The sequence below is a fragment of the Lissotriton vulgaris genome, chromosome 2_1, assembly GCF_964263255.1.
Source record: "Lissotriton vulgaris chromosome 2_1, aLisVul1.2, whole genome shotgun sequence".
Classification (NCBI taxonomy): Eukaryota; Metazoa; Chordata; class Amphibia; order Caudata; family Salamandridae; genus Lissotriton; species Lissotriton vulgaris.
Window position 1 is genome coordinate 1,749,282,572 of NC_141687.1, and position 27,784 is coordinate 1,749,310,355.

General features: G+C 47.9%; 1 protein-coding gene across 1 annotated transcript in view; it reads right to left on the reverse strand.

The window, feature by feature from the left end:
* Window positions 1–27,784, reverse strand: part of TALDO1 (transaldolase 1) — a 137,210-nt gene that overhangs the window by 26,761 nt on the left and 82,665 nt on the right. Inside the window, exons 6-7 of the mRNA XM_086957766.1 lie at window positions 27,026–27,223; window positions 4,409–4,554 (exon numbers count right to left, since the gene is read on the reverse strand). Coding sequence (XP_086813892.1) covers window positions 4,409–4,554; window positions 27,026–27,223 — 344 coding nt within the window. The remainder of the gene's footprint in view (window positions 1–4,408; window positions 4,555–27,025; window positions 27,224–27,784) is intronic.

Genomic DNA, 27,784 nt, shown 5'->3' on the forward strand with positions numbered 1-27,784 from the left:
GTTGCAGAGAAGGATAATCTGAAGCCGCAGGTTTCAGAGTGGTTGCTATTAAGGGGGATATTGAACATTCAAGTTGTGCTTTGTGTATAATAGCCAGTCCTCCCAGCGCTCCTACGCTGTCAAGGCGGGCAATTTTATAGCCAGGGGTTAATGCTTCTGCTATGTCTGGGGCTGAGATATCTCTAAGCCAGCTTTCAGTGATGGAGCCTCTAGGCGCTCTTCTTCCAGTAGTAGCTTGATTTCCAGCGAGTGTTTGGGTAGGGATCTGCGGTTAATTAGTCCCATTTTGACTATTTTCCATTTAGTTGTTTCTGCATCTGTTTCAAGCCTGTTATAGTTCCTCGTATCTCCCTTCAAACCACATACAGGACAGTACAGCACTTGTTCTATGTTTAACAGGTGCTGGCACTGCTGAGAGACAGTATCCTTTCCCGTCAGAAGCTCTGATCTGGTATAGGTGAGGACTCTTCTCGGGAGTGCAGGTTGGGGGGCAGGGTTCCTCACCACTGGTCCCGGAAAGTCGCAGACGTGCCTCTTTGGTGCGCCAGCGGCATGCCCGCTGCGCGTCCTCCAACCTCTGTTCTTGATATAGGGAGTGTCCAGAATCCGACCCTCCCCTTCCTCTCCCCCCATCGAGTGGTCTGATTGGAGGGTGAGGCCATATTTCCCTCTCCTGCCACTCAAATGGCTCATGCTGCGGTGGACCTGGGCTGAGGTCAAAGTCCTGAGTTGGCAAGCTTAGTGCGCTAAGCAAAAACGCAGGTAGGGGGGCAGGGGGCAATGTACAAGGTTTAAAAATCAGGCGAGAGTAAAACCAAGTGTTCCCCAGCTCTTAGCAGGAGTGTGGGATACAGCGAGCCTCGCTGCGTTCAGCACAGGAAGAAACAACTGACCGCTTCCCTGAGCTAATGGATGCGTGATCTGAGCGTAACAGTGCCCATGGTAATGTCTAATATCCCTAGGGTAATTCATGGTGAGGTTAAGAAGTCATCTGGGCGAGCGCAAGACTAATGTGCCACCTTGAAGGTGTAGTTACGGGTCGTAGGGTTACGTTGCAGCCAGGCATCCACAAGTTCCACCTCTGCCAGCCACTGCTGCATGGACGCAGATAGCGCTCCCTGGGGACCCTTCCATTGCGTGGTTCTGTCAAGGGCAGGGTCGGGTACTATATTGTAGTGCCCCCCCACTATAAGATGCTCACCTGAGGTTTCCAGACAGAGCATAATGCGTCCCTGAGACGCTTCACGCCCCTCATTGGGCCCGTATAATGATACCAGTGTGTAATTGTGGCCTCACACAACCACACTAAGTGCCAGCAGCTTACTCTGTATTTTTATCTGCACATTTAGGATCTTCCTAGAGAAGTGTCGCAAATAACACCGCTACACCCACCTTCTTCCCTGGCATGGATGAAAATAATTGGTGGTCAAACTAGCGAGACTGGAGTGGCGTCCAGTCTGAGTTTCAAAACTAGTTTCCCGCAGGAAGCAAATATTGCAGTTAATTTCTTTGAGGTACGTCGAGAGTGTCCTTTGTTTTGACGGAGAGTTAAAGGCAGCATACTTGAGGCTTACTATTAAAGTAGTAAGGGGTGCAATTGGGATATTGTGGGTGTATGTGCATCAGGCTATGGTTCCCCCTCCCTCCCAACATTCGGAGGACTTTTCCGCTTGATGTCTCCTTGGTGGTGGGTGCTACCCGGGTCCTCCGGTTGGGGGATTACCAGCTTTAGTCCAAGGAAGTGTCTGTCCCTTCTGTCGTGTTGCATGGGGAGTGATAGGACACAGTCCCTAGTTGTAGTAGCCCATCATTGGCAGGATAACCCTCCCTCACCCTGTTCCACCCGTTCATGAACCATCTGTGATTGGTAGGAAAGCCTGGTGTATTATGCATCAAAAGATACCAGTTTAGTGTCACTGGATCTCATGCTCTTGCAGCGTGCACAGCCATGAGGTACCCGTGCGTTCAGTTCCTATCTGTGGGGGGAGGTTTTGTCAAAGTCTAGAGAAAAAGAGTAAGAAATTTCTACGAAAAGTGAACTTCGAAAGTAACATCAGCGACTGCCTGTCTTTGGGCACCAATAACGCCTTGGCGCGTGGTTCCATCTGGCAGGAGGCAATGCAGCACCATCCAGTCGTACAATGGGTGTGAAGCGGGATCCGCCAGCGATTGCCATTCTTATATCTTGTCCCAGATCTGCCAGCAGCCAACATGGTTCTATGGTCTGGCAGACGTACTTGGACCATCTCAGTCTGTTGCTTGATCCCCTCCGCCTCCTCTGGCCTGCAGCTGCTTAATATGGGCCTCTCGCTCCTTCTGACATACCTTTTCTGGGGGTCGTTTACGTGAGCCCTTCCCGATGCGGTGCACTCTTCTCTGCTTTGATGCTTGCTCAGCTCCCTCATCGCTCATGTGTTGGTCCTCAAAATCACCAGCCACGAAAACCCCTTAGGGCGGTCGGCGCCTCCTGAAGGGACATTACTGCATGAGTTTCTTTATTCCACACAGTAGTTTAAAGGGGAGTCCCCACCTGCAGCGGATCTCAATATCCCACAGGAATGTAGTGATAGGTCGCAGGGTCCTGCAACAGAGCGTTAGCTGGAAGAGGTCCTGGTATATGCCCACCTGCAGGCCCTCAAACTGTATAAAGCCTTAACCCGGGTTGCCGCCATAATTTCTTTTTGCCAATATGAATGAAAGCACGTGACGATGTCCTGGGGTTGGCCTGGATTCTGTACCGGGTGACCCGCTCTGTGTGTGCGATCCAAAACGATCTCCTGGCCCTCTAACGCCGGGGCAACATACTGAAAAGCCAGGTCACAAAGTCCTTCAATTTCCCTGCATATGCATGATGGGGGAACTCCTTTGATGAGTATATTAGAGCACCAGGACCTATTTTCTACAATAGCGATCACGATGACTTTGGTGACACAGGCCAATGCGGGCTCTCAGCGGCAACAGCTCCTTAGCTGCGGCGGTCCACAATAGCGATGCGATGACTTTCAGCCCACGTTCCACGCAGTAGAACTAGAGGCTCTGGAACTCAGAGGCCTCACCTGCGAGTGGAATTCCTCTCAAATAGGAATCCAGATGGCAGATGGGTGAAGTCTAAGGGTCATGAGATTTCAACAGGAGGCAAGCTTAAATCAGGCCCTTGGGTAGTTGCTTCAACAAGATGGATGAAAGTTTCCAAGGCCTTTCGCTCTAGTTACAAAGACCAAGGTTAGTCTTGATATCCAGAAGTAACCATGTAGGGGTTTTAGCACAGATCTTTATACCCCAAATGTCTGTTCTTAAAGTCACAAATCACTGAACCCAGCCAGAACCAGTTTGGTGTCTACCTGGAGCACTTTACTTACAAGGCTGCATCCTGCCTTTGAGGGAGAGGGGTCTGCCATCTGACGCACAGCGGGAGGTGGAGCCATCATTCACCTTGCCAGGCAACGCCCTGCTCAGATCAAAGGGTCACCCCTCCCCATAATCCAACTGCCGATCTCCCTATTTAATCCAGGTCGGTCTCAGCCGGCCTTGACCCTCCGAAAACAAACAGCCAATACACATACCAGCAGAGCACACGGGATGGCTTAGCCAAGAAAATATCTACTTCCCAAAAGCGGTAGTTTTAAACACAGAATATAAAAATAATAGTCACTAAAAGATGCACTTTAATATTTGGAGGTCAGGCATACTAAATTAGACTTTCCCATCATGTTTCTTGAGTCAACTAGGATTATACCAGTTCATACAGTTAATTTACAATAGCGAGCATTCGCGCTGTGGCACTGAATGGCAGTAGAACAGCACCCAGAACATCTAACTCCATCAAACACAGAGGAGACAAAAGCAAAAAAAGGGAGACCCACGCCAATGGTGCCTGGTCTAACAGTCCCCCAGATCGCTAATGTCCATTCTGACCTGCTTTAGATCCGCGGAGACCTCCTCAACATTCCATTTTTTAATGACCAATTCTTTGATGGAATGGCAGCATTCAAAATGTCTCCATTTTGAGACAAATCGAGTTGGTCTAAATCCTGTACTTGGACCAAAAGACTAAATAAAACCACCACACCCCCAAATCTTTTAAGACTGTGCTGACTTTTTTGGAAATGTGGAAACATTTCTATGGACTACTCAAAATGAGTGCAGTAGTTTCTTCTAGCATTTAGAGTTGGTGTTTAAGGCTAAAGAGGTCCATATAAGGTACTTGGAGGGGCTAAGATCTCTGAATGTTAATTTAGAAGTATGGGTTTTGGGCAGATAACATTTGTTTTACGAAGGGTAAACTACTCTATAAGAAACATGGTAGTCTCTTGGAAACATGCCTGCAGCACTTTACCAGAGAAATTGCACCATTCTGCTTTGTGAGCACAGTGCAGATTTGTGGTTGGGCAAAGCAAGCTTTCCTTACCGCGATCATGTTTTCAAGCTTGACTGAATCAGCAGCAAACTTTCTAATACCATCTGACAACTTTTCCACTGCCATTTGGTCCTCGTTGTGCAGCCAGCGGAAGAACTTCTCATCCAGATGGATTTTTGCCAAGTCTTTTTTCTGAGCTGTAAGAGAAAACCAAAGGAACCTAAATAAAAGACCAAGCCATCAATCATCAACAGGAGTTCTTGAAAACAAATGTTTTTCCTTTAGTGTTGGTGGTGGGCACTGAAAACAAATCTCAAATGTAAGTGACTGAACCACATGCTTTGGATGCAATTGCTATGGTCTCATTTATCTATTGAGCAAGGCTATCCAATTATCCTCGTGGAAGTTGGGCATATGTTCCACAAGCAAAAATGAAACGCTAGTCCATTAATAATTTTGTCAAAGAGCTTAAGTCAAGAGTCCTTAACATATCTGATATTCATTTTATTTTACAAACTGTACAGATTTAAGTAATGAAAGGGCAACAATTGAGTGACTAGAGTAACTTTGTTAAAGCAAAGTCATTCCAATTAATTAGAAAGTTAACAAAAACAATTCAAGATTAGCTACACTGAAATGCATATTAACAGATAGCAAGAAAAATTAGAGCAACCGCAAGCTACAAGCCTATTTGAAAGTATTGATTGACCACACAGGAGAAAACTAGTAGTTCACAGTGGCTGCTTATCTCTTAATATACCTAAACAAAACCATAATCAGGAAAAAAGGTAGCCAATGGCAATACAAACTATGTCATGAGTTAATTTCTCCATTCAAAGTACTAAGACACAATGGACCAGCCTACTTCAGAGCCAATAATATGTTTTGCATAATATGCAGCCTCTTCATGCAGCATTCTAGTGCCAACTCAATACCTAATTTTAATAGCATCACAAAATGGTTGAAAAATCCAGCAATATCCGTCCATGACCGCATATGTCGCAACGTCTAGAAAGTAGACCACAATTTTACATTCATAAATACTAGGCTCTATTGTAGCACAATCACTTTAAAAAAAATCTTAAAGTAACTCTGGTGCCTTGTCTGACACTTCTAGCTCTAGGTCAAGTGATGCATCAGTATTTCTCTTTTTAATGTATCTCATTTGTTCCATGCTAGCAGGAATCTGATAAAAGTAAGCAGGAATCTGATAAAAATGATTTTGCCCCGGCATAGAATTACATTTTGCTATTTTTCTTACCCATTTCAAAAAGTATCTAAGTTCTCATCAAAATTTATTTTGGGACAGGGATGGACAGGTGTGTGTGTGTTATATATATATATATATATACACACACATACAGAAGAAGGATTCTTAATCCGAAACACGTCGGCTATGAATATGGGGAGAGTATCTACCAGCCTGATTGAGCAAAGGAGCAGTTCTGGGTGTGCCAGCCATTTAGGGGAAACCTTTTGCAACAAACATAGTGGCCCGCCCTTGGTCACGGCAGGCATCACCACGGGAGCAGCGGGGGTCCATATACCTGTGGATGGACTGGGAGACGGTATGGTGATTTCATCGCTGCCTTGCTGTGGGGAATCCCGCCGCCGCAGCAATGTGGGTTCACTTGCTGTCAAGATTGGACAGTTTGAGTGGAGCAGGAGACGCCCTTTTTGATTGTAATTGACTGGCAGAGTTCTCCCCCAATGATTGTTTTTAAAGGAAATAGAAATGTTTGACGGCGCACATTGGTGTTCACTTGCACTACTGGTCCCAGAACACCTTGGGAGACAAGCGAAATAAAAGAGGGATTACACCAGCGCAAGTGTTTGCCGTTATTTCCAACTGCCTCAGAAGAAGGATTCTTAATCCGAAACGCGTCGGCTATGAATATGGGGAGAGTATCTACCAGCCTGATTGAGCAAAGGAGCAGTCCTGGGTGTGCCAGCCATTTAGGGGTAACCTTTTGCAACATAGATATATATCTATCTATATCTATATCTATATCTACACACACACACACACACACCCACCTCACTTGAACCTCCAGGATGGGGTTATCTGTCTGTTTCAACCACCTGCGTCTTTCTCCCCTCACTGTACACAATTCTGTCGTTGCTTATATCTTCTTGCATCCTCATGTCCTGTGATGTTTATTTTATTGCTCCAAAGTATCAAAAAGACATTACTGCAAGATTTCATACATTCATATAATCATAAAATCCCCCAAATACACATACCAATTTTGTGTTTCCTTGCCTCCTTTGCCAAATACAAACTAAGTTCTAAACTATATAAATTTAAAATTTTGGCACGCCAACCCTCAAACCATGTAAATGTTGAACAGTGTCTGGCTGAGGGAGGATCCCTGGGGGTACGCTGCAGATGTTCTGAGGCTTCGGAGCGGGGGTGGGGGATGGGAGGCGGATGCTCTGGGTTCTGCCAGAGAGGAAGTAGGTGGTCCATTCCAGAGCCTTGTCTGCGCGTAGTGTGCGGTGGCAGACGGTGTCGAAGGCAGCGGAGAGGTCTAGGAGGAGTGCTGCAATCTCCCAGTGGTCTAGGAGGGTTCTGATGTAGTCTGTGGCGGCGATGAGGGTGGTCTCGGTGCTGTGGTTGCTGCGGAACCCTGACTGGGAAGGGTCCAGGATTCGGTATCGGGTTAGAGGTCTGTTACCGATTTTCTCGATGACCTTGGCCGGGAATGGGAGCAGAAAGATGGGTCTGAAGTTCTTGAGGTCTCTTGGGTCTTGTTGGACTTGGCCCTTCCGGCAGGTTCAACCCTGAACTTTTTGCCTTTTAGTGTTAGCTAATTATAATGATTTCTGGTCTTTGCGCACTTTAGCACTGTGGCGCAGTGTAAAGTGCATGCGCTCTGAGTGCGTGTGTGAGATTGGCCTTCCCTCCCATAGGAATGCGCGTGTCCCTGGTAGTTCGATGCGTGTGGGGTGCAATGTGATTAAATGCTGCGCAATGTGTGCGGCTTTATGGGGTCTGGTGTGGAAGTGCCACTTCTAGAAGTTGGTGTCTGTGCAGTGAATGTGCTGGCTTGTGATTGGCTGGAGCTGGATGGTGTGCCAGGCTCCAGGAGTCAGGATGGGTCTGACCCAGTGGAGTACACCTGGGACCTGAATAGGGCTGGGCTTTCCCCTCACAATGCTGGCTCCACCCCCTGTGGTGTGTCGGATGTCCCTGACCCATCCTGTGATTAGGCAGAGGGGCTGAGCAAAAACAAAGTGCTCAGGAACCAGTTGTATCTGGTTCGCCCCTTGCCTGCACCTTTAGACAAGGGAATTGTGTGTATAAAAAGAGGCTGTGACCTCTTGTAAAATGTTCTTGTTTGCAGACTTTAATCTACTAGGGACGTGCTGCTGCTGGGGCTCAGGGGAAGTCTCGTCTCCCCTGGGCCCTACCCAGCCCCTGGATTGCTGGAGGAATTCTTTTGGACCCCTCTGCCTTTCCTGGGATGATTGGAGACTTTGCTTTACCCTGGAAACCTTGCCCTGTGTTTCTGGGACCCTTCTTGCTACAGGGGGTCATCTCTGGGGACCTGTTGGTGCGATCTACGCCCCCAGCGCCGAGAGCGCTTTATTTTCCTTGAGGGGCAGAGCGCTGTCGTTTTCCCTAGGAGGGAAGCGCTCCTGCCCCTTTTATGCCCCCGAGTGCATAGGTGACCACCCTGCGTCTTTATTATACGAGAGCCCACCCACTTTATGTGCTCCTTAGCGAGTGCCCACCTCGCTTCTACATTTTAATTATCCACCAAGGGAGCCTACCCCTCGTTATGCCCAAAAACCGCCGCAGCCCAGGGGAAACGCCGGAAGATGTCTGGCCCGCCGCCTGGGTGTGGGCGGGGCCGGGAGGACGTTGTTTCCACTTCCCCCTGCCGGGGGGAAGCACTGTCTGCCCTTCCTGTCTCCCGTGTGGGGAGATGCCAACCGCCGCCGGAAGCCAGGCAAGAGTCGCCCGGACATGGGCAGGGCCTAGCGCATTCTTCTTCCGCTTCCCCCGGCCTGGGGGAAGCCGTGCAGCGCCTCGCCGGTCTCCTAAACATGTCGCCAGGCAGAGTAGCGGCTGGAGGAAGCCCCGCGTTGGCTCAGGAGAGAAGAAGTCCAAGATCCTATGACACTGACCAAACAGAGGCTGCCGAGAAGGTGAGCAGGGGTGGGAAAAGTGCCGAGGTGCCTGCCCCCACCCACGGGGGGGGCCCCAAGAAATCTGCTGGCGCGCCCCCTCACCTCCCCCTACCCAAGAGAGAGGAGGGGGCTGAACGCCCCACAGTACTGGTGCCCCCAGAGGACATGAGCGGAGCCCGGTCAGAGGGCTCAACCTTATTCCCTGTCCTGACTTCATGAGCGTACCCGCCGTCACGGGCCGCTCCAACAAGGGGGGCACCTCATTGCTTAAAGGGCCTGGGGGGCAGTGCTCTTCCCCAGTGTGGTGCCCAGTACTCATTGATTAAGGGGCATAGTGGTGGCAAGAGCCCCGGAGGCTCCCCCGTTGCAGTATTTAATGAGCGAGCCCGAGGTCCTGTTGAACCGTTATTTTAGGAGCCAGTGTGCTCCCTGGTGGCAAAGTTATTTGTAGAGCCTGCGGGCTCCAACGATGGGCATGTTTATTTTCAGAGCCAGGGGGGGTCCAATGGGCACAGCGTTAGTTCCTGAGACTAGATGGCCCCAGAGGGGACTATATTTCTTTTAAAGGCCCATGTTCTTGCCCACACTTCTGCCTCGTTATTCTTAGAGCCAGAGGGCTCCAACGTTTTGGGTGCAATGTTCTGAAGGGCCAGTGAGGGCCCCTGTCGCAGTCTTGTCCTCAGCTGCCCAGCAATTAGTAGGTAGCTGCACCGTTTAGGTTCTCTCTAGGGACATGTGTTATGAGTGAGTCGCACTCCTTCATCCCTACCTTGGCCTTCCCCAGCTGCGCAGCACTTAAGTGCCAGCTGCAGCGTTTAGGCCCTGTTCTGTCCCTGTCCTCAGCTGCCCAGCAAGTAGTGGGCAGCTGCTACGTTTAGGGTTTTGGCTCAGTGGCGCAACCTAGACATTGTTGTGAGTTAAGGGCTTCTTAGGGTGCTAGGAAATGTACTGTGTTGTATGTTTTGCGCACCCTGTGTTCTGGTACCTCTGAATGTGTTTATCATGTACAAAGTTGTTTTCCTACACCGCTGAATGAGTTTTATACATCATGTGTAATGCTCCTGACCTATAACCCTAAATGTATTTTTATGCTTTGGTGGTTGTGTTTCCTAGTCTAGTTAGGCTAGTGAGTTCATGGTTCCTTGCGTAATATTTTCCTGAGGTGGTTAGGGTTGCACAGGTGGTACTTACCTTTTACTAGTGGTTACTGGTTGAGTGCTACATTTGCTATTTGGTGCTTAAAACTATCTCCAAGGGCTGGATACTGAGCTTGCCCCTGACCAGAGTCCCAGGACCAGTGGACTCCATTGTGCCTTCCCTGACAAATTGCTGGGACTTGTCTGATCTCCCTGGGCTGCTGGGGCCTCGCCTGAAGTGTGCCTCGCTCACTCCCCTCTGCAGCTCGTGCATGGTCGCCGCACCGCTCCTTATGAAGCCGTGCTCTGCCTGGGCCGCCCGCATCCTGCACCTCGGCAGCTCGTGCCTGGCCGCCCTCATGCCTTAAGGTCGCGCTGCTCTCCTCTGAGCCGCGTCCGCTTCGCTGGGCCGCCCGCACCATGCCCCCTCAGAGCCACACACCTTGGTTGCCCCAGTCAAACGCCTGTAGCGCGCCGGCTGCCCCCGCCCACTAAGGAGATCACTCGCATTATCCCGTGCAACCGGAACGGAAGTTACAGTCCGTATCCGGCGCCAATTATTAGGTATTCTATGTTTTAAAAGTGTTACTTATACAAAGTGCTAATTCTACCAACGGCTAGTTCTAAAAGTGCTTATTCTTGACAGTGGTCCATGTGGCCCTGTCCCATGTATATAATCCCTTGTAAATATTGCCCGTGCCAGTTGGCACAATGTACATCCTGTGATCATGATTCTGATGTGTTCTGATAATACAAAGGCTATTTTTTTTATATAACCTTGTGTGGAGTTCCTTTTGTGGTCGGCCTGGGGTGTTGCTGCTGGTGGGTGCGTGTGCAAATACTAAACTGACATAGCCCCGGGGATCAGCCTTACTGCTGTATCACGTTGCCAAGGGGGTGAGCAGGGGGTTATCTTTGGAGGGTAACTTCCTTGCCCTAACTAGAGTGGTGGTTTCTGCCTGGCTTTGGCGCAAGCCTCAGCCATCCAGAAATCCCATTTCTAACAGGTCTACCGTGGGGTTTTTGAGTAGGGAGTTGATCAGCGTGTTTCCAGCTCTCTGGGAAGGTCCCGGTCTCAATGGAGAGATTGAGAACGTTGCGTAGGTGGGGTGCGATGGAGCTGCTTGCTTTGTTGAAGACGTGGTGCGGGAATGGGTCGGACGGAGAGCTGAAGTGGATTGTGCTCATGGTCTTGATGGTGTCAGACGCACACGCTGGTCCAGGCTAGCAAGGGGACGTGGTCGATGGTGGGGAGGGGTCTGTTGTGTTGCTGTCTGTTGTGGCTGTCTGGGTGTTAAAGCGGTCGTGGACGTCTGCTATCTTGCAGTGGAAGAAGGTGGCGAGGGAGACGCACAGGGCTTGCAACGGCAGGATGTTACTGTTGTTGGAGCTGGGGTTGGAGAGTTCCTTCATGATGTTGAAGAGCTCCTTGCTGTCATGTGCGTTGTCGAGGCGGTCTTTGAAGGAGGTCTTCTTGGCAGCCCTGATGAAGAAGTGGAGGTGGTGGTGGCGTCCCTGTGTGCTGTGTGGCTGTCTGGAGTTTGTTCACTGTGCCATTTCTTCTTTGGTTTCCGGCAGGCTTGCTTGGCATCTAGGAGTTCTGGGGTGAACCAGCTGGCCCTCTTGCTGGTTTCTAGGGCAGGGGGGGGTTTATTCAGTATGGCGAAGGGTTGGCGCAGTCCTCGATCCAGCATCTGAGGTTGCAGGCAGCGACGTCTGTTGGGAGGGTTCGGTGGGTGGGCTGAGAGCGAGGTTTGCATGTAGTTGGTCTTCAGTGATTGTGCTCCAGCGGCGGATCTGTTATGTGAGGTGGTGGGTGTCTGGAAGGTGAAGTGGATGCAGCGGTGGTTGGTCCAGAGGAGTTTGGTGGTGTGGTTGACTGAGACGTGCGGGCTTGAGGAGAAGACTGGGGCAAGCGTGTGGCCGGCGGATGGGTGGACGTTGTGACGAGTTGCCTCAGTCCAAGGTTGGCGAGGTTGTCGATCAGCGTGATGGAGTTGCTGTTGTTCTCAAGGTGAGAGTTCAGGTCTCCGAGGAGGCTGTAGTCGGTGGAGGTCAGGGCGTGCGTGCTGATGAACTCGGCGATGGAGTCGCTAAACTGGGGCGGGGTAGTCTGTGCCTCTGAGGGTGGAGTGTGTGTGGGGGGGGGTCAGTGTGGATCTGGAAATGCATGTGTTAGGCGGGGCTGAGCGCGTCGTCGGTGCTAGTCGAGACCCCGATGCTGTTCTTGTGGACAATAGAACAAAAAAAAACAAAAAAAAAAACACACAGGTGCCCGCACAATGCAATAATTCCATAGACCAAATGCAAAAATTCATTAAATCTGGTCAGGTACTTTTATTTATTCCCATCTCTTGTGTTTTTAGTAACACTTTTTTTGGACATTTTTAACTTTCTTTGGCAAAAGAAGGAGTGCATATATAACATATTTACACATATCACCATTACATGTCAAACAAGGAAAACTTTACAAAAAGATACTTTACAAAAAAAATACACAAAGCCAAAGTACATCCAAATGACAATAGACATTAACATTCCATTCATTTTTTCAATGTTTCAAATCGGGGGCGAGAGAGAGGGGGCGAGAGAGAGGGGGCGTGTGTCCGAAGTAAATGGTGGCAGGGCAGACATTAAGACAGAGCTGCGTGGGTCAGTTTCAGTTTCAGAATCAGGAGGGGCAGTGTCAGCATAGTCTGCGAGGGATCAACATGTCTAGAGGCAAAGCATAGCGGATATAGCATTGCAGCTAGCAAGGAGTGTTCAAGCCGAGTGTCCCTAGAGATGGCAACAAAGCAACAGCATTTGAGGAGCAAGGCTACTGTAAACAAGCACGGTAGGCTTTCACTTACGTCCAGAAAAAAAACAAGCATTTGCAATGCAATAGGTCTCGCATTAGGAAAGTTTGAGCTATTGGTATTGTAAGTGACACATTTTTTATTTATGTGTTGGTTTTGACAATAGCAAAATTAATAGTTTTGTCATTTACAATGCCAATACTTTTAACTTTCGCAAATGTGACACCTTTAGCATTTGTAATGCAATGTGTTGTATTTACTGGACTTCGATGCATTGATATTACAACTATTTGCTTTTTTTTCTTTTTAATAATTAATAGTTAAATAAAAGTTATTGTAATTTATAATGGCAATAGCTTAAACTTTTGTAAATACCTTTTGTGAAGATTATCTTCAGTGTATTTTATTGTGACAAAAATCCAAGAACAGAAGTGAAATATTAACCTCTTTTTGTGACATTTGTAATAAAGCTTGAAACATTGAGAGAACATAATAAAACCAGTTGTTGAATGGTTGCACAGATTGATGCTGTGGTGGCGCTGAGTGATGTTGTGGTTGAGTTTAGTATTGCTGTAGCGTTCAGTGATTCTGTGGTGGTGCCCCCGAGTGATGTTGTGGTGCCCCCGAGTGATGTTGTGGTGCCCCCGAGTGATGTTGTGGTGCCCCCGAGTGATGTTGTGGTGCCCCCGAGTGATGTTGTGGTGCCCCCGAGTGATGTTGTGGTGCCCCCGAGTGATGTTGTGGTGCCCCCGAGTGATGTTGTGGTGCCCCCGAGTGATGTTGTGGTGCCCCCGAGTGATGTTGTGGTGCCCCCGAGTGATGTTGTGGTGCCCCCGAGTGATGTTGTGGTGCCCCCGAGTGATGTTGTGGTGCCCCCGAGTGATGTTGTGGTGCCCCCGAGTGATGCTGTGGTGATGAGATAGAGTGTAATTATGTGGCGTGTAACTATGTGGCACTGAGAGGTGCCAGATGTATGAAGCTATTTTGTGGCAGAGCTTGCGATCTACAAAATCACATACATAATGGCGCAAAACCGTGCATTGCAATGTACCCAGATACTTTGAGTCATAAATGTCTTTAGGACTTGAAAAATACTCTTTGAACCCAGACCTAATCACAATGGGGGCTGTTTTGGTTCCTTTGTGAGCCAATACACAATGTATCAATGTTTAAATTGAGATCACAAACCACTGATCGGTTACTGAGACCCAAAAGGGACTGGTAACAGATTTGCAAAGTGGGAGCTCTCCCTTATGAACATCTTTGAACATCTAAATCACAGCTGTAAGTATCGGGGCGCAAACAGTGGTCTACGGAGCATAGGGTATATTTTGAAAGCAGCCCCAGTACCTTTAAATCAAGTGGGGTGCTTTTTAAAAAAAAAGTTGATGTGCAGTGAATTTGAATGCAGGGATGGAGGGCTGGTCTGGTGTGGCTTGCAGGCTTCATTGCCTGCATTCACAGACATTCAGAGGGACGCGTAAAAGAGCCCCAGCCTCATGAATATTAACAAGACTGGAGTTTTTGAGCTTAATGCAAATGGGCATTTTGTGATTCGACTCATTAGTACATCAGTCGCACTGAAAAATGAAGGTGGGTTTGCAAAATTGTTGTGTACAAAAAACACTGCCTGGTTTGTGGCCCTACCTTTGTAGAAGAAGTCCCTGGTGTCTTGAATTTGGTTTGTTAGCAGGGCGGTGCAAAAGATAGTGACTCACAATCTCTACTTCTACTAGGTCACTCTGTTGTGGTCTATTTAATCAGGGTCTGTTTTCTGCAGTTCCTCACTCTGCATGTGGTCACAGCAAACAATAACATGCAGCATCTGACATTAGACAGCAGTTCGTAGATTATGGACTTCAGTGGATAGGGAGTTAAATGACCACCGTGGACAGGGAGGGGGTGGCAAATTGTGAGCAATTTCGCGGCCGCTTTGATGTCCTCAGTGGCCACGCGGCTCACTTAGAACATCAAAACGGACGCAAAATTGCTCCCAAAGGCTGCAGGCGGACAAATGGTGCGCGTGCCTGGCCCACACACTGCCCGATCCGCCTGCAGACTTTGGGAGCATTTTTAAAAGCCTCTTCACTTAAGTCTCGCAGACAACGCATGCGAGTTGGCTCACGAGACCTAAAAACATAACTAAGATACAGTGTCAGTTGCAACGCCAATAACTAACTTTCACTAATGCAAGACCAATTGCATTGCAAATGCTTGTTTAATTGGTATTTACCTGTGGGAATACTACAATTAAAGTGTTTACTGTATAGCGCTTTGTACCACGCTCCTGCCGTTTTATAACAGCTCCTCCGTTGGACCTGCTTGGAGGGAGCAGAAGGCTGTAAACTGAGTATGAGCTGCAGAACAACTCATAGCTCTGCAGCAATCACTTAACTCAGAGCTATCTTGCCAGCTGTGTTAATTAGCGCCTGTGTGCAGCAGCCTCCAGACTGCAGACTTGGGGGTTATTTAAGAAGTATTTTGTAGGCACTCGTGTGTAGTAAAGCTACAAAAATCATTGTTTCAATTTACTTACCATTGAAATGGTGAATCGCTAGAGGTCAATGTTGCAAAAAGCCACATGCTCAACCGTGCAACCCATAGTAAATCTAGGCACTAGCCGTTGATGCATGTGTGATCCTGATCCCCCTTAATAAAATAATCATTCATCCTTCAAATTTATGCGCACAGAAAAAAAATCAATCATGTTGTTTTCAGGCAAATTTATGCAGCTTGCCAGCACGCTTTAAAAGCTGCAATAACTAAGGAGCTACGACAGCAAACAAGATGGTCGCTTAGTCTCCCGGCTCCGCCGACCTCCGTCTTTCGCTTGAAGATCCTGTCATCTATCCTGATTTTCCGCCACATATCCGTGTCTATAAACTAATCTGCAGTCCGATGGAGCAATCGGGACTTTTCCAACATTGTGGAGTGGAGTAATGTTGAGGTTTGACTCGAGGCCTAACCCAGTCTGGAAGCCGGGGTCTCGAGTGCTGGTCCAGCCGGGTCCCAGTTGAACAGCGGACTGGTGAGGGCAGCAGGGTACAGTCCATGGAACTTTCGACCTCTTTTGGACTGCTTTGCTGCCGATCTGCTGCCTGGTTTTGTATCGAAGGTGAGGAGACGTGTGACGCCCGAGGCGGTGGTCCCTGACCCGGAGGCCTAGTGTTCGCATCGCCGGTGCCTTTGGGTTGGGGACTTGGCGCGCACGAACGCATGTTGACGATCTGTCCCTCCCGGTTCATCCCTGCTCCGCCTAATCTTCCCCCGGGGAGAGCGGCTTCGAGGGGATCACTATGCCTGATGTCATGCGAGACCCGGCAGAGCGGGCTGAATGCGGCCCGTCACTGCGGTTAGTGCTGGCAGCCCTCGAGGCACTTCAGGTGACTATGGAGGCCCAGGTTTGTAAACTGATGTCGGCAGCAGATGGAATTAGGCGATTGGGACCGGACCCTGATTCGTCGCTCGGGACTCGGCGGCAGCTCAACTCCTGATAGACCCTCAGCGGTGCATTCAGACCTGGTGCATGGAGCTATGCCTGCCCCTACAGAAGGGGAACTGATTGAACATGCTGCGATCGGTGTATCGACTGTATGGTCGAATTCCTTGGTTTTGCTACCAGTGGAACGTTTAACTGCTGTTCCCACTCTGGAAACTTTTGGTTGAGACTGAACTGCGTTGGATTGTGTCGCACTCCCTTCCCAGCTGGTTCATCAAGATGGTGGAGGAGACCGTGTCTGGCCTTGGAGTCGGGGAGGGGCACCGTTGGAACCGGCCATGTACTTTGGGGTTTGCCATCTTTTCTCCATCTGGCAGACTATATTTCAGCAACTTCTATGTATATTTTGACAATTTGTGGATGGAGCTCTACTTACCAGAGGGAGTCAGCAAGTTTGATAGACTGGGTCAAGGCTGAGACTGTTGTTTTCGGTTTACTATTGTGGTTTCATCGGTAACGGGATTTGCTCTATTAGGTTAACGGAGACCGGGCGGGGTTTATAGTTTCCTCCGGTGTAATCTTCTATTGTGTTCTGCTCGATTGAGTCAGCTTTGTGGGGGATTCTTTGTCAAGGTGGTGGGGGAGACCGGGAATGTGTACGGCAATGCCCTCCTCCATTTCTACTTTTAGTGTAGGGGTTTAGTTCCTCTTATATCTCGTCGTTCTTCCTATATTTCGGGTTTCAGTTATTTGGGGCGACAGGCACGCTGCTAGGGGGGTAGGCCGTAGTCATCTGCAGGGGTGCAGGGTGGGGGATTTTTTGTTTTGCCTTTATTGTTTCTATGGCCTTTTTTTCTCTTTCGTTTCTTTTGCCTTTTTTAGTTTCTTCATTTTTCGGGTCAGCGTAGTGGGTCCACTTGTGTCTATTATCGATTTTTCCTTATCTGTGCCTATACTTTCTACAGTATAATCAGTATCAATGGGCGGGCGCTTAACTGGTGCGAACTGTGATTGTATGCTTGTTTATCCTGAATTGTATGCCTTAGCGCCACTGTTCTAAATGAGATAGTTTTAACGGTGGATGTCCTACTATTTTCCCTGCCCTTTATGCGACTTATTGTATGGCACCTGATCCTTTCATTTTTATATTATAAAATGGAGCCTTTAGAATCCTGTAATTTGCTTTGTATGCTCAATAGCAAGTTGTAACTGAATTTATGGTACCTTCGATTCACGGGCTGCCGAGTCGTGTCCTAACTGACTTGCTGTGATGAAACTGATTAGCGGCCGGCCCTGGTGGTTGTAGGCTCATATTTCTAACTGTTTGAAGTAACAATAAAGGTTTTCCAAAAAAAAAAAGGAAAAAAAGCTGCAACACCACATTTTTGCATGAAGTAATTGTAGGTTAAAGAAATAAATGTAGTCCTGCGTGTAATAAATTAAATGTAACAACATGTGCATTATAAACAAAGATTTTTTAAAGGAAGCAGAAGCCCAAAGCAGTTTAAAGGTATATACCTTAGAAGCACAGTACAAACAGTAAAAAAAATACAACTATAAATGTGGCTTCAAAATTATGCGCACAGAATGGCATGCGAGACAAAATTATGCAGCTTGCCACGACGCTTCAAATGCAAGACTGAGGGCGTCTTGGCACTGCTGAAAACTGAAACAAGTGGGGCAGAGGGAAACTGCTGCTATAGACCAAACTAAAAAAACAAGCTCTTGGCATTGCTGTGGGAAGGGGGAAAGAGAAATGAGAGTCACGGCCGCCAGGCCGTGAAGTGTGAAGCAGTGGGCGGGGAAGCAGATACCTTTGAAGCTGCTGCCTGCTTGTGGGGACTGGGAGGAAGGGTGACGAGACGCAGGCCCTGCAGTGAATAATTATGGGAGGAGAGATGCTGGCCTGAGGCAGAGCGCACCATATGGAGAGGGAGGGGGTGGGCAGAGTGCAGGAGAAATGCCGGGGGAAGGCTCAGGCAAGCTCGTGCAGGAGGAGCTGGTCACGCGATTCTATTCTCGTTAACTGTTTGAAATCCGCCTGTTAGGAATTTTCTGGTTTAGCAGTAAAAGGTTAGAGTAAACGCGACCTAAAAAGGGGTGCAGAGAACACCGAACAAAACACTGATGTGCACGTGCATAGCTCACATGAACTGTACGCGATCCGCAGCTAGGTAGACTTTTCTTTTCAGTTTATTATAATCGCCTATTTATTCCTGCGGGATAGAATAGGCGAGACCTAAACAGGGGGGGAGGGGAGAAAGTGGCACAATGGTCACAAGAAAGGGCAGAAAAGTCACAGAAATGCAGGGGCAGCTAAGCAAGGCAACAAGCATACACAAGGCAACAAGCATTTACAATGCAACGGTCTCGCCTTTGCAAAAGTTGGGCGATTGGCATTGTAAATGACTTTTATTTAAGTTTTGGTTTTGAAAACAGATAACTAAATGGCATGGTCATTTACAATGCAAATAGCTCAATCTCTCGCAAATGCAACACCTATTTCATTTCCACCCACACAGAGCGACACACACACACACAACTATATAGCGTAGCTCACAGCCAACAACAAAACAGATGTCAAATGCATGCTGTCCGAGTTACAGGCTCAAGCCACAGGCCAAGGCCTGTAATGAGTGAGAAGGCTTAAAGGACACGTATAGCCAGTGTCAGCAAGGTTACAAGAACACGCCACCCATTGTGAGCACAAGGTTTTACATTGAAAAGAGCAAGATTACTACAGCCCATGGCTTCTGCCTACAGGCAGTCATCCTCTCCCAAACCAAGGTTTCAAATAAGCTCCCAGCTTTCCAATGTGCTAATACAAATTAATTTTTATAGGGGTGTAAGGGGGCAGGGGGGGCTAGAGGAGCAATTAAAAAACCGTTTACCAGGACATTGTTTTGGTTCTGGGAGGCTGACATTGGGTAATGTCTACAGTTAGCCAAGTCACACTTGGGGCTTCACGTTCATGCGTGTGTAAGTAACCACAGCTGCCAATCAACCACCTGAGCATTCTGAGCAACTGAGTCCGGGCCAGTATAGGTTCATGCTGCAGGGGTGGGGGTATATTTCCTGGACCATGGCTTCGAGGTATGGCGCAAACCTCAAAAATGCCTGCATCAGATGATAACTCTTCCTGGTAGCTCAGTGGGCAATCAGCTGTGTAGTCTCGTGCATCTCAGGTAAAATGTTAAGTCATCTCGGAGGTGTTTGGTTATGCATAAAGCAGTGCGTGTTTCACACTAGACAGACGGTAGTCAAGCACACCGTTTTGCCAGAGTGATGCCTCGTCCTGTAGTGGCATCCCTCTGCTGCAGCTGTGGGCGAGGACTGCTGCAGATATGAGCACCGAGCTCCTCTACAGCACTGCGTCAGATAATCTCAGATCCGCTTCCGGTATCCAACAGCATTTCGACCCGGTCCTGCATCTGGAGGGTCAGTCGTCATTCGATGGGTAATGCGGGTGCAGGGCGCTCCCTGCTGCTGGAGAGAGAGAAGCTGTTTACCAGCTGCCCCAGGCTCAGCTGTGGGGCAGGAGTGGGCTCTCCCCGGCAACCCCCCTCCCCCTCACCTCCCCTCCCCAACCCCTCACTCCATCCTCTCTGAACCATCAGCTTCGAACCAGAGCAGCCATACAAACGAAATAAACCACTCCCAGCCAGGCGCTCACGCAAGAGCCCATCACACAGAAGGACGATTAGAGATGGGCTGGGGGAGAGGGGCTACAGATTGGAAAGCGCTTAGTGGCAAAAGTGCCGGACTGCCTAACTATTTGGAGAAATGTAAATTATTCACAATAGTAATCACAACTTGAAGATGGATGTGGAAACTAATAATGCAACCTGCACTATAAAAGAGAAGGAAGAAGAGAGGAAAACGAAGGACACGGAAGTGAAAGGACAGGGGAACAAGGAAAAGAACCAGCGATGGGGTGGCGTGACAGACGCTGGGAGCACCTCGTCTCCGAGCATCTGGTGGTGAAGGAGTCCCTTCTGGAGCGAAGAAGGAGTCCCTTCTGGAGCGAAGAGGCAGGAGTGTCCTGTCGCATGACAGCTCGGAGGGGGCCCAGTCCTGGCGCGGAGCGGCGAGGCCAGCGCGGCGAAGGAGTGTCGGGTCATGAGGGGTCGTCTCAGACGGTAAAAAACTTCAATAGTAGTCTGATGTTGGTGGAGTTCGTTTGTTTGTAAAATTAGGGGTGGATGGCCGGGTATGCAGCGAGATTACTGATTTTAGTAATCCCTGACCCTGGCCTACACGGACACCGGTTGGACCACGCCATGAACACTACTGTTTCTACAAGGCCAAGCACAAAAGACTGAGAAACGTCCCGTCATTTTCAGACTGGGGGGCGCGTTTGTTTCTCCTCTTCTCCATTGGCTGGAATGTAATAAAACGGGCGTGTTTTTAACTGGTTTATATTCCAGCCAATGGAAAGAGGAGAGCAAGAAACGAAAAAAACACACCCCTCAATCCGAAAAAGACGGGGCTTAAATGGAAAGAATGATGTCACCGAGACCTCTTCTCCAATGGCTGCCCGCCGTTTAGGAGGCCAGCCAATGGAGAAGAAGGGCAAGGTTTACCCTCGCTACTAAGACATTAAATCTCGCCAGCGAGACTGCGCATGTGCACAGCCTACGCTAGCCGAGACCTAAAAACGGGCATAGACACGGGGGCCGGAAGGGGAGCAGAGGGAGACAACTGGCACAGAACATGTACAGGCAGCGGGGGAGACAGACAACAGCAGTCACATACACAACAATGAAAATGCACTCATTACAACGGGAGCACTGAAAGAAACTACAGGCAATACAATGGAGGATGAGCAAACCTACGGCCTACCACTGGCCACCAGGGATGAGGCGCAGGTGGTAGCCTGCAGGTGGAGGAGGGCCTCGAACTTACTCAGCAGCAGCAGATCCGGCAGGGACGCAGGCGGTGCTGTGCTGAGGGGTAGCGACCTACCTGGAAGGGTCATGGGTCGCTGCCCCTCCGGACTATTACAATGGTCTTCATCTCATACTCCAAGTGAATATTATGTGGAAATTACAAACTGGACAAAATTCTGCAGCTAGAATGCTTAAAGATTTACCCAAATTTCACTCAGCTACCTCGGCACTGAATGACCTCCACTGGCTTCCAGTACCATACCACAAAGCGATGGTGTGGTCATTGAAGACCTGCACTAGTCCACCCTTTATGGGTAGGAGGAAGGCCCTCAATGCCAGGAGAATCGCCTGCACCAACAAACTAAGTGGAGGCAGTGTGAAAGGATTGGAATGGGCGCCTCATTAATTTAATCGTAAAGGGAGGGCGCTAGATTGTAGGTAGGCTGTTCGGAATTCGGTTTTAACCGACTATGCTGGACAATACACTACCGAATGAAAAATCAGCTGACCGGTTTAAACCGAGTCTGACTGATTTTCATTGTTGTTGCGTCTCTTGTCCACTTGATGGAGCCAAAGTAATAGAAACCATTGGCCTGTCTGGGGCGTCTGGCACGGAGGTGTCAGGGGAAAAAACACTGCTTATGCAAATGGGAAGCCGAGGTGTGAATGGCCCAAGGGCCAGAGTAACACCAGGCCGCCTGCCTGGCTCACGTGGGGGAAGAGGAGCTGTTGTGGTCTGCTGTTTTACTGCAGCGGCCGAGTGCTTCACAGGTCTTTCAAAAGACCATTTACCTAACGACTCTGGTAATAGAGCAGTGCGCGATGGGTTTGGTGGGGGCGGGCACCGCACATTGTAATCAAGGGTAGCCCGGGAACGACAGGAGAAGGCTTCGGATTCCACAAGGGTAGTCCGGGCGCGGAGGTGAGAGGCCTCGGATGCACACTTCACTAGCAAGGGAAGTCTAGATCTGTGCCACACAACACAACAAACTGTCCTACTGGGATGGACCCCACCCGCATTGTGAGCCAGGGCAGACTTTAGGCTTTAAATATATATTTTTCTCTATTTTAATACAGGACTTCAAGGAGGTTAAGAATAAATAATCCACCCTGGATCGGCAGATTGCTTTGCCTGGGTACCCAGGTCCACGCGCAAAGGGCCCACCCTGTCTGCCCCTCATCTTCAGTTTGGTGCAGGGGGGCAGGCAGAGCCCAATGTGCTGGGGGGGGGCTCAGTGCAGAAGACCCCCCACCCTCACTCCTGGCCGGTGACGTTAGGAATGCTCCTGTTGCTTTAAGGAAAGAATCGCTCTCAGTTTCCAGGAGCGCACGATCATCTTTGTAAAATATCCAGGGAGCGTGACAAAGTGCAGGACAAGGAGCCCTGGAGCCGAGGGTTGGGGGGAGGGGGGGCTAACAGGTGGGAATAGCAGTATTTCAGCTATCCCGTGCTCACTGACAGCCAGAGAAAGGCAGGCGAGGGGGACGCTGCAGCCGCTAGCTCCCCGACAGCCCAGGGAGGGGCCCGGCATCCTCGAGAACAGTGACAGGATAGAGCAGGGGGCTGCTGCAGTCCCAGTCACGAGGTCAGAGCGTGGGACAGACGAGAGGAGAAAGTGAATGCCGTCCCTGATAAATTCTGAAAAAAATCGGGGCATCACCTGATGCTGCCTGCCTTCATAGATTAATACTTGACCTCTGTAGTTAGTTGGGATGCCGCCCATGTTGTAATACACCGTTGGAAGGACTGGGATTGGTTATTTCGTGACATCAACACCTGAAAAAATCATGGCAACCTCAGAGATCCCTGGGAGACGCATGGCCAGCTGCTGAGGTGGAAGATGGTGCAGCTATATATATATACACATGATCTTTGTCAGGACCACACCCTCTTCCTTCGCGGATTTCAATTGTTATATAAAGTTTCAACCCCATCAGCATCATATAAAGCTCACTTTCATTGCAAATATATGCTAATGAAAGTGTTGAAACATTTCAGTTTGGGAAGACTGTGACCTTTTCACACTTCACTTTACAATTGTTATCACTCATCAGACAAATCTCTTCACTGTGGAATCTGTAGCAAAGGGCTGTGAGCGCAAGGATTCTGCGTGTGGCCTGTAGCTGTACAAACCAACAGCCGAGAGTGGCACCGGGGGAGTCTGTGCAGAGCAGATGGTCCGCCCTGCTGTGTTTTTGATTGGAAAGGAGAGGTAACATTTGCAGCCACTTCAAAGAGACAGTGTTCGGCTCAGAAGTGCAGGGGCGCTGGAGCTAGCCCTGCTGCAGGGCGAGGCTGTATGTCCGCAATGCCACGACTTTGTGTTTTTTTTTCCTTTATGAGAGTAAAAAAAAAAAAGATGCCTCACCATGGCTTGGAAAGAGGCATGAAAAAAAGACAGTGTGTAGTTAGAAGTATTTCAAAATGGAGAAAAGAAAACGGGAGCCAGAAAAGAAAGAGTATATTGAAAGGTACAATTTAATTTAAAAATAAGAAAGAACAAATAAAGTATGGGAGTTGTGTGTTCGCAGTGGAGTCAGGTATGTTTGAAAATACTGACCCTCATTCAGTGCGGGTAGATTGTGACAAAGGAGCTACAGAGACAGCAACTTCTCTTTTCGCAGCCAGCAGCCGGGGGCGTGAAGAGCGAGCAGACTTTTTAATGGTGTCAGAGGCAAAGCTGTGCCTCCTTTAAAGGGTTCTTGTCGACCAGGAGGTCCTTGTGCTGCTACTGGAGCGGCCATGCAGTGGACCAGATCTTCTGGGGAATATTCGGCCCCCTTCTCATCAGATGGGGGAGAAGCCTTCCCCAGAATTTGTGTGTCAACAATCGCGAGGAGGCAGCGCTAAGGCTGTCTGGCGCACACTGCAGCTTCCTCCCTCTCCGCCTACAGCTTTTTTCTGCTTCACTAATGTGATATTGATTGGCAGCTTAAGCAAGAATTGTACTTTTCTACTCCCAGGACTGTTGTCAGTATGAAAGAATCATCGAGTCACTCTCTCGTCCTGCCAGTGCCAGTCCTCTCCTTCACCCCTAGAGGTGACCCGAGCCAGTGCGGAGGTCACAGCCGCCGAGTCTCTGGAACTCTCCCCAGCTCCGTTGCTGTTTACTCACCATGGTAATTGAGGGTCATACACCTGTAGAAGTACAAGCCTGTGCTTGTGTATTATGTGATGTGTGTGTGATAATTGTGTAGGTGAAGTCGTGTGCGTGAGAGTGCCAGATTGTGCAAGTGTACCATGTTTTCAGTGTGCTTGTCACTTTTTGTGTGATTGTTTGGTGCATGCATGTATGATTGAATTGGCATTTGTCATCCTGTATTTGCAAAGTGAGTCAGATTGCTTATACGTGGACACTTTGACAAATGTGCATGTGGTGTCAGGCACTCTACACAAGTCTATGTTTAATTGTGTCAGTGACAGAATGTCAGACGCTATGCATATGTGTGAAGAGTGCCCGATTGTGCGTCAAAGTATCACTGGCCTTGTGATTATTTCAGCTGCGTGCCGAGTGCCAAGCCTGTGATTCATCAAAACCCCAGCCAAAAAGTGCTATTCTCGTTTGGTGCCAGCTTTATCTCAGCTGCACTTTTATGGGGAAGTGAGGGACCCTTTGAATTTTTGCTTGTTGTTTTCCTAGTATCTGCCATAGTAAAGTTCCCTGCCATCGTTCCAGACCCATAGCTCAGTGTTTGGCAGGATTGCCAGAGAAAATAGGAAATTCATCATTTCTAGGACTTTGACATAATGATGCCTTCACATTTTTTGGGGGAAAGGCTGCTTACACGGCAGGGGTTTAAAATGTCCAGGCGACACGAGCACACTTTTATTTTAATCTATTCAAATGTTTTACCAGAATAAAAGCCGATACGTGCAGAAAACAACAACATATTTCCACCTGAATCATTTTGAAGCCAGATAAGTCCCCCAAGGACGGCAGGGGGCACACCGCTTATTACCCGAGCAAGGAGTAGCCCCAGAGGTCAAACATGCAGGCCCACCCTCCCAAAAATTTCTGAATTCGTTCTTAGGGAATGCATGCAGTCCTTCAAACACAGGCCAGTGTTACCGGTGCCAGCAAGTGGGAAGTATTGATACAGACAGTACTGGGAATGTCTGAAGGGCAGCCATTCTAGTGAATCAGCACTTAGAGGCAGTAACTGCACTAACATTTGGGCGCATCTCCCCAGCTGCACTTGTACGTAGCGTAGGGTTGCACTGGAATACCTGAGATTGTAGGACAGAAGGAGGGGGTCACATTAACTACAATTAGTGCAGCAGTCACATTATCTCTGGTTGTTGCTGCGTGTGATAGTTATAAAAGCAAAACAATCTGCACAGTGTTGCCTATAACATCTGACTGCAGTGCACTGGCTGTTCATGTGACATATCAGAGTGCAGTGCGCAATGGCACCTATAACACGTCTAACTGGTGGCACATGTAAGATCTCAAAGTGCAGTACATTGGTACTGAGTATGGCGTTACACTACAAAACATTGTTTTTAAAGTGCTGAACTGATACAGGGAACTTCCTTTCCAGTGGCGCTATGTGACTCGCTAAGTAATAGGCCTTCTGTGCAAAGTTCTACAAAAAAAGACATCCAACATAGTTCTTTGTTTTATTACAGTGGGAAGAGTTCTTTGTTTTATGAAGGTGGGGAGGGTATATCTTTACTAAGTGCAATAATGTTTAGCTGTTTACATCATCATGTATTATGTAATTTTATAAATATTATTCATAGGCGTCTCTGTACAATAGAAGGCAGCCATCAACAGCACACCACGTTGGCCACATTGCAATTTTATAATAGCATTTAAAAAAGTTCTCTACGTATATGTGGTAAACACTTGTTGAGTGACCAATGCACGCTTTCATTTTAAACAAACATTTACAATGCAATAGGTCTTGCATTTACACAAGTTTGAGCTATTCACATTGAAAATAATGCCTTTTATTTTTGTTTTCGTTTTTAAAACATAAAAGGCTTTGTCATTTACAATGCCAATGGCTTAAACTCACATAAATGCGAGACCTATTGCATTGCAAACACTTGTTAAATCTGAGCTACAGAATCAAAGGACAATGGAAAGTATTTCATGACTTTATTAAGCTTCTGAAATGTAGAGCAATATACAGTTTGAGGAAAAATTGAAAAAGCAATCATAAAGCAAAGCGTTCCATAAACACCGGCAAAACACCGTTTCAGGTGTTTTTTATGGCGCGAAAATGAGTAAACACTGAAAAGCACTGTTTTTTTGAGGTATGGAAATCACTGGAAAACACTGAAAAAACACCACCAGAATTTACCAAAAATAGAAACTGAAAACAGGAAAGCCTAATTGTAGGGTAGCAAAAAAAAAAAAAAAAAAAATAAAAAAAAAAAAAAAAAAAAAAAAAACACACCACATTGAGTAGCTTTTTCTCCCTCATTGGTTTCCTCTTAACTTAGACCTGGTCACAACCATTATCTTCTTTAACTACTCAGTTTCATGATCCTTTGGTCCCACCCCCATGCGCAGGTCTGATCCTAATTGCAGTATATTCTCCCCACCTCCGATTAGCCTGGTCACTGCAGTATAGTGAGTAGATACGAAATGGACAAAAAAATAATTAGATACCTTCATTTGTAATTAATACACCCCTAACACAGTAACACCACATTTGTACCCAGTCTGCTCTAGTTTCCCCGTTCCCTAAAACTACCCTTACTAGTAAGGTTGATGAACTGGTGCTGAATCTCAACTCAGCCCATTTCTCCCTCCCTACACACAGAAAGACAGCTGGATTTCTAAAGGGACTGGACATTACATCCAGAGGCAGAGACTGGAGCCTTCTCCCATGAATCCCAGAGCCTTGGATCCTGTAGTCTAGCCAAAGTAAATTAGCCCCGACATGGATCATAAAATTTAGATTAGAACCAAAGGGCAGATTAGGCAGGGTGATTTATTCCTTCAATGTGCCTCAGGGTATACCCTCCTAGGTAACCAAACTTAATAAGCTCCATACAGTGCAGACAAGACAAAATTAGCTGTAGCAGTTTACTATTGGTGGCTGGGAGAAGGTATTCAATTCTAGAACCAAGTTCTGTACAGCTTTAGCAATCAACTGTTTATCCTTCTCTACCTCTAGAGTTCCTCCAGAATTCATACGAGTATTAAGTAGCCTAACAGTTTACAGCCAGGCAGTCAAAAAATAAGGAAAATCGAAATAACCCATTTCACACACTATGGTCTGACGTACTTAAGACCGGCAAATATAAAGCTTACCTTCTTCTACGGAGAGCCTTGGAGTAAGCTTGCTGTCATCCTTGCTAAGTTCTCCAAGAAGTTTGGGTGAGATAGTTAGGTAATCACACCCAGCCAGTGCTTTGATTTCTCCAATGTTTCGGAATGAAGCGCCCATCACAATTGTTTTATACCCATATTTCTTGTAATAATTGTAAATAGCAGTTACACTTTGAACTCCTGTAAAATTCAGAAGAAAAAAAATTAAAATCCCACGCCTTTTGTCACTTCATTTGCACAATGTGCCTACAACTACATTGAGAGGTTTGGCAGACTAGGTGTAAGTTTCCTTCTGTCTAAGATAGTTGCATTACAAATGCAGAAACTCTGGTAATTTCAACACTGCAATTTTAAACTAAAATTAACAGACAAACGCCACAATCAAGAAAAACACTAATTCAGGGAGTTCAGATAATGCAGGGCAAGTGTTATGGTACAGACAGACACTGGTGTAGGCATGCTAGAGCCCTCTTTATGTAGGGATATCAGCACCTTAGACAAAAACAAGGTTAGGCATGGTCTTTCATTGAAGTTTAGAGGCTTGCTCACAGAAGAATGTGAGCATGCAAGTTGTTAGCAGGCTATACCTTTTCACTGAGTGCTACAGTTGGCTCACTACTGTTAATGGCAGTAAAAAGTGCATTCCCAATAGTGTCATGGTCCTATTTCCAACAGACTAGATACATTAATCTGAGTGGTACATACGGAAGCTTAAGATGAGTAAGATGTAGACTCGAGCCT